The following is a 10,041-nucleotide window of genomic DNA, read 5'->3' as shown; positions in this document are numbered from 1 at the left end:
ACAGTGAGTCACGTCAGCTGGAAAGGTCTGAGCCCCCTGTAAAGGCCAACCTTGGGAGGAGTCCACTGCTCAGCCCTCCAATCAGAGAGGGGCTAAGGAGGTGCTGAGCCAATCTCCAAGATCATCAGAGTCCAGGGGATGATCCAAGGGAATAACTGTCAGGTGATAATCACAGATAGTACTGTGTTTTACTACTAACATTCATTCAACAAGCATTTATAAGGCACCTACTATGTGCCATGAACTGTGCTGGATACTGGAGAGACAAAGACAAAAACCACGCAGTCGTCATTCTCAAAGGGCTTACAGCTTTTTTTTTGGGGGGGGGATCAACAGGAACATTGATGAACAGACATAATATACACATACACACACGCATATATGTGTGTGTGCATACATGTCTATGTACAGAAGAGGACCACTGATATCAGTAAGGAGACGTGAATCGATTTCAGTGAGGGAGGGCCGGGGCAGCTGGGGCAGCAGCCTCACTCTCTCCTCTGGAGCCATCGGGCCTTGTGGCAACAATGCCCAGGTGAGGCTTGGGCTGGGACCCACCAATGAGAGCCAGAGCGATTTGGGTTTAAGGCATTTTACTTTTAAAAAATAAAACAAATGAGGGCCTTCTGGGAAGGCAGTGGCCACATGTGATGTGAGTATAAGCAGTAAGAGATGGCACTGGAGACCAGACTTCAAGGAAGCAGGGGATTCTCCAAGGTAGAAGTGAGGAAGGAGTGAAGGTCAGGCCTGGGGACCAGCCCAGCAAAGGCTCTTCAGCAGCACCTGTTTGACTTGAACAGATAAATACACAGATAAGGTGCAGGTAATGGATCGAAGGGGAGATCCAGACAAGGAAGGCTTTATGTGAGGAGTGGTAGACCCTGAGTAGAGGATCATGAGGTAAAGCAGCCAGGGCTGGACGCTCCAAGCGAGACCAGCCTTGTGTCCATGCATTCCGGGCTGTGGGGGCAGCAGCCTGTTGAGCTCCAGGAGCAGCTGGGCATCCAGCTTAGGAAGAGCCACGGAGAGCAGAGAACGTAACAGAATGTGGAACTAAGGAGCAGAAAAGCAAACTGGAGTCATCTCATCAATCTCCCCTTAATTTTTTAAGGTTTATTGATGCCTTTTGTTTAAAGAGAAAAAAGTCATTTCCAGATATAGGGTCTTCTCCAAAAGCTCTTTTAACAAAGGAAAACAATCCAGGCATAGCCGCTCCTCAGCACGACCACACCTGCCATCCCACTCTGCTTCACACACAGAGGAGCAGGGGCCTGCTTCATCCTCTGTCCTTCTCGGAGGGCTCTTTCAGAAGCATTCCTCTCATCACTGGGCCTATTTCTCTCCCCGTTCTGCTGTAGTCACGGCATCACTTCAGAGTCTGCCAATGTTTCTCTAAAGCCTCATTTCTTGAGGTACAACAATATTTCAAACCAAGTATTCAGTCATTCTCCACTCCTTTCCCCCCTAAGGTGATGGGCACTTCCTTTTTCCTCCCCAGTTTTTTGTTACTAAGTTCTGCTATTGGACAGCTAGGAGACGCAATGAATAAAGCACCGGCCCTGGAGTCAGCAGGACCCGAGTTCAAATCCAGCATCACACACAACACAAAAAACTAACCATAACCTCCCCCTCCAAAAAAAAAAAAAAAAAAGCAAGTTCTGCTATGAATATTTTTATGTTTTTAAGACTTTTCTGTCTTTGAGTATCTTGGAATATATACCCAATGGTGGGATGGATGATGAGTCAAAGCATATGAAGAGTCATGATTCTTCTCCTGTAATTCCAAACTGTTTTCCAGAATGGCTGGGCCAATTCACAGTTCCACCAACGGTGTATCAGTGTGCTGTATTCCTACAGCCCTCCAGCATTATTCCTATCTTTTATCATGTGGGTCAATTGGATAGCTACTTATGAAGCTTCAGTATTTTAATTTGCAAAATGTGGGAGCCAACGACCTGCATTTTAAAGATAAGGAAATGGACCCAGAGAAGAGTTAACAACACGTCCAACTCCAATGCTTTCTACTCTTCATGGTCTATTTATATACTTGGGTCCTCTAGTCTAGAGGTACCCAACACACAGCTGCAGTGGGCCACCCAAGTACAGGAAGAACAGATTAAAATGTAACTGGGAAATATTTAACAAAATAAATAAAAATACAATAACCCATAGGGAACATTACATTTTATAACTAAGTCAATATGCAGCAGAGGGATCCTTGTGTCTGGATTAGTGTTTCCCATTTCTACTTGAATCCTCAGCTTATGATCTTTAATAAGAATGTGAGAAATGGGTAGGTCATTAAATCCTAAGCCCTTCCTCCTCTTTAGAAGGCAAAAAATTCATGCACTACCCCTCCCAGAAAAGAAGTGCTTACAAGGTCACCATCCATGTCCTGGCTAGGTCTTAAGATCCAAAGATCTTCCAGGGCTTACACACAGAATCCATAACATGTCTAAGGAAGTTTACTGAACCCTGCAGGCTCACAGACATTTAAGCCTTCCTGAATAAAGAACAGCTTTTTGTCCTGTTACTAATGAACGAGCAGGGACTTCTCATTTAGATCTCATCATTAAAGGTATCACTTAAGGCTGGAATGTCATAACTAGGGCTCACTGTCCCTGTGGGTCAAGTACTCAATCAATAACTAACTCCCAAGAACAACTAGGGTGTTCTGTTCCATTCAAAGTCTCTGTGTTTTACTATATCAAGCATCACGTGACCCTGATCAATGATATCAACAACAGCCTAACCTGTACATGGCTCTCTATTTATAAAAAGTAAATCTTTTCTAGCAGCACTTCTTCGATCCCATATGGGGTCATGACCCACAGTTTAAGAAGCACTGAATGGGTCGAGAGTGGACAAAGTTTAAGGAGCCCTGTTCTAAAGATACTGGGTGGCAATTGCTTAAATCTAGACAATACAGCATTGGCTTATTTTCAACAAGTATTTCTTAGAATCTTGGGTTAAAGGGTCAGGAAACCTGGGTTCTAGTTCTAGGATTGCTAACAACTTGCAGTAACTGGCTAATCTGTGGGCCTCCATCTTCCCATCTGTAAAAAGGAGGACAGTATTTGTCCACCTGTCTCACAGGGTTTATTATAAGGGTAATGTGCTGGAAAAACAGAAAGGTTGTTTTTATTTTTATCATTATTATTAAAATGAACAAAACTGACAAACGCAGAAAGTCCCAGATAAGGCAAGAAAAGAGGTGTCAAATATCTATACTTGCAAAGATTATGATTATTACTTAGAACAAAATTTGAAAGCAACAGGATTACTATAATATTCTTCATGGAGAAATGATCAGCTCTAGAGTGTGACTTCTACTTTCAATGGTGAGGCTACATTAGACTGATATTTTTGAATGACAACTGAATGGAAAGGAAAAGATTCCTAAAAGACAAATTCTGAAAAGCAACGAACCCAAGAAATAAAACATTTGTTCATAGCATTTCTTCATTATATCCATGAGTCAGTGTGACACAATAGGCCTTGGAAACTGAACAGTATTAAGAAAATGGAGAAGCTATGATTCTGTATAGTGGAAAGAGCCTGGGCGTTAGGGTCAGAGGGCAGGTTTTCCAGTCCCCCTCCTCCCTTTCCATTTCCTTCCTAGGCTACCTTGAGCAAATCACTTGTTCTCTCTAAGCCCCAGTTTCCTCTTCTGTAAAATGGTTAGATGAAATCAACTAATCTCAGCGTTTCTCCCACTTCTAGGTTTCTATGACCTCAGTTTCCTTTTCATTTAAATCTCCTAACACTTAAATTGTCAAATTCCTCTCGTTTCCATATCAAGAAATAAGGGTTACAGAATAGTGACATACATAAGTATATTTTACATCTACATGCCCATATTCATATGCACATTTATACATATGTAGATTTTCAGTTCACTTTTGTCAGAGGTAAACACTCAAAGCAGCATTCACACAGTCATAGGATCACAGGTTGGAGCTGGAAAGACTCCCAGACTAATTCCCTCAATGTACACATGGAGAAAACTGAAGCACACACAGGGTCACCCCCAGGATCACCTGCTAATATCTGGGGCAGGACTGGAGTTCAGGGCTGCCTGACTTTAGGTCAGAGGTTCATAAACTGTGCTCCAATTTCAGGGGGTCCATGAACTCAGACGAGGGGGAAATTCCATTTTAATTCTGACTAACCTCTAATTGAATTTTTTTTAGCATTGTCTTGAAAGGGTCAATTGACCAGACTGCCACAACATGCCACCTCGCTGTGTAAATAAAAGGAAATCCTTGCTCCCAGCCGGAATTCCCTGGCATGGGCTTTTTAAAAAGTCTGGCTCAGTGACTTTGCCTGTGTCAGGAACATGGGCCCTCACTGCAGAGCAGCAAGGCTCTAAGTCAGTCTTAGCTACAGCTGCCCAAGGCAGGTGGCAGAGCTGATGCTGAAAGCCCAAAATCTGGGCCTCCTCCATTCACTCCACCACCCTGCTTCTTGGTCCCATGAAAGCAGACCCAGAGATCAGCCAGGATCCCAGCTTCCTTCCAGGCTCTGCTCAACCCATACCAACCACAGGAGGCCCTTCCTGCCTCTCCCTACCTTCCACTCTCCCAAATTACTTTGTACTTCATTTGTTTGAGATGTTCTCTCCCCTACAATAAAACAGAAGTTCTTAGAAGACAAGTACCGTTTCATTTTTGTCCTTTTCTTTCCAGAGACCAGTAGGCACTTAACTAGAAAAAGCTCCACTGGAAGACATACATTTTAATCCTGTTTGGTTAGCTCTGGTCCTGACTGCCACCAAGTCACTGGGAGGCACTGGACGATGCAGCTTTGGTAAAACCATGACTGTTATGTCAAGCAGTTAAATAAACTATCATTATTATTATTCACCTCCATAGGCCTCAGTTTCCTCAGATGAGGGGGTTGGGCTAGATGATTTGAAGTCTTTTCTAACCATGATCCTCAAGGAATTGGGCACCAAGCCCAAAAGGAATTTAATAGTTCACATTTTCCCTTCCCATTACTTTGGGCACTATATGAAGGGGATGACTAAATTTTGCAATCCAGAGAAACTTTCTATGGGCCTAACCATTCCAAAAATTATTTCTAAGACTGACTTGAGGCACTGCAAAATTGTCCTATCTGTCCCAGTTGTATTCCCAAGTGGCAGACCACTTGGTACTGTTCTGATATAAAGTGATTTAGACATCACCTATGAAGTTGTTGCATTTTTGTCTCATGTCACACCTCTAAAAGGGTTTAAAATGGCCTTCAGCTATATTCTTATTTGGTGCCATCATGGGGCAGCAATTGAACAGTCCACGAACAATTTAAATTCAATGTGTGTCCCTTGCCATCTTAAGGAAGAAACACTTCAATATCTGAAGATTCTGTGATTCATCCTACATCCTCTAAAAAGATGTCTGCAGCACCAACATATCGAAAGGAAACCTGGTTTTTCTAGACTTTCTATTTTGCTGTTAAAAAAAAAAAATCTGTCTAATCCCTGTATCATCCTTATCTGACAGCATACCTGAAGACTAGAAACGGAGATGGGGAGGTTAAGCAACTCCAAGTCACATGAGTTAATGATGGAGAAGGGAAAAGAACTCAGTCACAATTCTGATTAAATCTTACCCTTGCTCACCTTTTATTATCCAATTCTATCAGTCTGGTGAGAGCTCACACTTTTGTATATAAGTGATATTGTTAATACTTCTGCTGAACGACAATCCCTGAATCAAATAACAAAAAATACAAGTAGGAAACAGATCTTTGCAAGCATTTTGAAGGCTAGTTCTACTATGGCAAAATGGAAACAGCCACATTTACTCCATTCACTTATGGGAAACAAACAAAACTGGGTTTGAGCTTCTAAATTCTCCAAACCAATTCAAAAAATAAATTTAAATGTTGTATCAAATCACATATGGTATATGATCTTTAATAAAACTCTTATTAAAAAATTAGTTATGACCATCTACCATGATCTCTAGGGCAAGTGAAATCACCTTCCCATGTTTCCTGGTCCTGGACGCTCAAACCCAAAGTTTGCTCATTCTTTTTAAACTAATCCTAAAAACCTCATCTTCCCTGTACATCTAAATAACTCTGTAACCTTTGTTTCAGTCACCACAAAACCATATTCCAGTTTCCCAGACTGAGAGCAGAAGGGTCCTCCCAAGTCACCGATCCAACCCCATTTTACAGATGAGGAAACTGAGGCCAGAGGCCATCTAGTGACCCCCAAGCCCCACCAAACCACGTTCCCCGGCACAGACAGACCTGCGCTCCTCTGACGTGCGGTCAGTTTCTCCGTGATCAATTTCTGACAACAACGAGGCTGAGAATGAAAAGGCCACAGAGACCGGGGGCTCTCGGCTTTCACACGGAGCAGCCGTGCCTCGGGCTCGGACCCGAGATCCACCACTTCGCAGCCCGAGGAGCGGGGCGCAGACGGACGGACTGACGTGGACAATGGGTCCGCGGCACCGCAGACCGGCAGGCGCTAACCGAACACCACGCACGGAACGTCCCCCGAGCCGAGCTTCGGCTCCAGCCCCGCCCCCGCGCCCAGAGCCTCCCGCAAGTTTGCGTCTAGCGAGTGAATCAAAGCAACTTGTCCACGGGCGAGGGCCACCCCTGGGGAGAGGCTGTGAGGCCGGGAGGCCCCCCGCAGCGGCTCGGACCGGCGCCCCACGCAGGTGTCGCCCCCTGCCCGGCGGGGCAAGGTCACGATCATGAGGGGGGGTCAATGCGGCCTCGCCCACGCCCCCCCCATCCCCCGCGGGAGACCCCGACCCCTCTTAGCTCCGCGGCGGGCCCGGGCAGGGCGGGGCCGGCCACCTGTCCGCCGCGGCCCCGCCCGGCCCGGGGCCGCCCCCTCCCCCAGCCCGGGCCTCCGGGCCGCCCCGTTCTCGCCCGGCCGGCCCCCGGCCGCCTACCTGGAGGAGAGGGCGGCGGAGCAGCGCACCCAGGGCCCCAGGTCGCACAGGGCCCTAGCCTCGGGGTCCCGCTCCTTCTCGCGCTCCACGTGGTAGGCGTACAGCGAGAGCAGGATGCCGGCGGCGCACACGGCGCACCGGGCCGCCCGTTCCCAGCGCGGTACCGACACCCGCAGCACGGGCGCCGCCATCTTCCGCGCCCGATCCTCCTCGGCCGCCGCCGCCACCTCAGCCGCCGCTGCCCTCCGTCTCAGCCACCGCCGCCGCCGCCCACCGGGGCCCGATCCAGCCTCAGGCTGACCCCAGCGCCGGCCCCCGCCCAGTCCAGCCCCAGCCGCCGCCGCCGCCTCTATAGCCTCCTCCACGGCTGCCGTTGCCGCCGCCGCTGCCGCCGCACGCCGCCGCTCCCCATTGGCTCAGCCGCCGCCGCCGGGCCCCGCCCCCTGACGGCGCGCGGACGGGCCGAGCCGGCGGGAGGGGGGGGGGGCAAGGGAGCGGGGAGACTGGGCGGGGGAGGGAGTTGGGAGCGCGCGCCCCGGCCCCGCCCCCGGCCGGCCGCCTGGGGAAGGAGAGGGAGGGGCTGGGGCTCGGGAGCGCGCGCCTAGGGGGCGGGGCCTGCCGGGTGGGAGGGGGGGGAAGGGATGCCGGCCCGACCCGGCTGCCACGGCAGCCGGTGGGACCCAGGCCCCGGAGAAGGTGACGGTTCGCAGGGGCTCGTGGGGTCGCCGCCCGCCCACGAGTGTCCTCGTCCTTTCCCTGAAATGAGAGGGGATGCCCCTGGGCCGCAGGCGCACCCTCCGGGCCCAAAAGGGAGAGCCCCACCCTCTCGAACATCCCCACTCCCTTGTCCTCCTCCCCTCCAGAGCGTCCCCGCCCCCACCCTCCTCCCTCCAGAGTGTCCCCGCCCCCACCCTCCCCCTCCCCCCTCCAGAGCATCCCCGGCCCGCTGGCAGCGGCCGGTCAGCCTGGCTGCAGCCTTGTCCCTTAGGTACCTCCGCCCCTGAGGGGCAGAGCCGGCCTCACACTCACTATCCCGCTCACGCTCAGCTTGCTCAGCTTGCACGCTCCCCGGATCCAGTGACCCTGGTCTTACGGCTCGTCTCCCCTCCGAGCCTGGGCACCGGCTGTCCCCCAAAGGCTGGAAAACCCTCCCCTTCCTGCCTGCCTGGCTCCCTTGGAGTCCCGGCTCACGAAGCCTTCACGGCTGCCCCTGAGCCCCAGAGCCTCTCGTGAGATCCCCCCCCCCAACCCTCGGAGGTGCCTCCGCTGCCTGCTTCCTCATCTGGGCGGCACCAACAGCCCTGGGGGTGGGGGCCCCGTTTTTCGGCCCACAAGCCTTTATTAAGCGTCTGCCTGGTGCAGGTAGCGGGGCCGAGCCCAGCCTTCGAAGAAGACGCATCTTACAGCGAGCAACACGAAAACATCGGGCCCACAGCGCAATGGGAGTCAGAAGACTCGGAAAGTGGGTGTCCGGCCCCCTCCGCGGAGCTGACCGTCTGCAGGGCCCTCTCAGTAGCGGACGGCCCTGGTTTTGTATTTATCCGTCAGATGAAGTTTCCTGAGGTTCCCTTCCTGCCTCTGTCTAGAGAGTATGTTTAGGGCGCCTGTCTGTGAACGAATGTAGGAACCTCGGGCAGGGGAGGTTCATTTGAAATAGGGGAGACGCAGAGAGAGAGAGAACTGGAAAAGGGCGCCCAAGTCAGAGTGTCTGTTTCCAGGATGAGATGTTTGCTTAACGGTGAACATAGAGTAGGTGCCTAATAAATACTTATTCCCCAATTTTGACTTCTGCCTCAGGAGCTGGGCACTTGGAAAATCTAAATTGATAATGAAGCCATGACCCCTGATTCCATTGGCTAGGCCTTCAGGGAAAGCTGCCTGCCAAGCATTTTCTACGAGGAATGCCTGCAAGGGTCAACTTCAGGGTGTGGCAATCAGCTGGAGGCCTGTCAGCTTGTCCACATGCCTGTCTGCCACAGGACCACGGAAAAATCCTCCTACCGCCCTAGAAAATAAGCAAGCACCACTCTAGAGCAGTCCGGGGCCAACTGATGGTAGAGCCAGTCGCCATCTCCACATCCCAAGGAGAACACATTCTGCTTTGGTTATATCATCATTACAGAGGAGGAACAGCATTTGTTCTTTGATGGTGACTGAGTGAGGAGAAGGGTGGTGAACTCAAAAATTATGATTGAATTGTGTTCTCCCTCTCTATGAAGAGAACATCCAGAACCATCCTGAGTAAGACCTGTGCGTTCCACTTGTTGGTTAGGTTGGTTGGTCACCCAGCTTCGATGAGTATGGCATTCTTTCTCCTGCTTTCCCCACCAGGGTAACCAAGTTGAAAAACCCCTCCAGGTTCCTGCCTGGGGTGGATTGGAAATAAAAGAGACAGAGATCCTCTTTTCCTCAAGTCAGGGCCCTGGCCTTGTCCCCTACGTTGTCTAAAGAGATTAACGATGTCCTCGTTATTATGTTCCTAGGCATAAGCAACATTAGTTATCATATGTCGTCACTATAGTATATCTCCGAATCAGGTGAATTCAGTGAATCAGCTGAAGCATCATTGAGGGCCCACGTCATCATCACCCCTGACCACCTTGTCTGCTACTGCATCTATTTCAAAGACTGGCGTAGCTGCTCTGCTTGGGGTCTTACAGTAACTGGTCATTGGTCAGCTGGCAAGTGAAGCCAGGAATGGCCATGCCAAGGTGAGGAGACTTCTCTGAGCCTCAGAAGTCTCACTACATGACTTCCTCCTACATCAGATGCTGCAGAAACCAGAATCTCTGAAAAAAAAAATGAACCCACAAAACACATAACCAGATATCTCCAAAGGACTCAGAGCCCCCCCTTTCAGAGAGTGAAGTGCCTGACTTGGTTTTCTTCACCATTTGCATCTCACATTGTGTATTTATGGGGCCCTTGTCTTAGAGACCTTGAGGCTGAGAGCCCCTTAAGAATTGGAGTTAGCTGTTTCCACAGTTCTTCCCAGCCCTTGGTTAAGCACCTAGATTCTTGACTCCATACCAGTGCAGAAAAATGTTTCCGTTCTTCAGAAACCCTTCTTATTCCAGGAAAGAGCCTATGTTCTGGCAGAACAAATAGAGCGTTAATGATT

General features: G+C 49.9%; 2 protein-coding genes across 2 annotated transcripts in view; one reads left to right on the top strand and one right to left on the bottom strand.

The window, feature by feature from the left end:
* The window catches only part of VKORC1L1 (vitamin K epoxide reductase complex subunit 1 like 1), a 43,764-nt gene extending 36,507 nt beyond the window's left edge, over positions 1–7,257 (bottom strand). The window contains exon 1 of the mRNA XM_069089563.1: positions 6,921–7,257. Within this exon, the coding sequence (XP_068945664.1) occupies positions 6,921–7,111 (191 nt within the window). The 5' untranslated portion in view covers positions 7,112–7,257. The remainder of the gene's footprint in view (positions 1–6,920) is intronic.
* Positions 1–10,041, top strand: part of CHCHD2 (coiled-coil-helix-coiled-coil-helix domain containing 2) — a 421,648-nt gene that overhangs the window by 365,381 nt on the left and 46,226 nt on the right. The window lies entirely within an intron of this gene.

This window comes from Petaurus breviceps, unplaced genomic scaffold (assembly GCF_028583685.1).
Source record: "Petaurus breviceps papuanus isolate PSGF00001 unplaced genomic scaffold, PetGlider_PUasm1.0 186, whole genome shotgun sequence".
Lineage (NCBI taxonomy): Eukaryota > Metazoa > Chordata > Mammalia > Diprotodontia > Petauridae > Petaurus > Petaurus breviceps.
The sequence above is the reverse complement of the archived record's forward strand: the minus strand, read 5'-3'. Positions and strand labels throughout refer to the sequence as shown.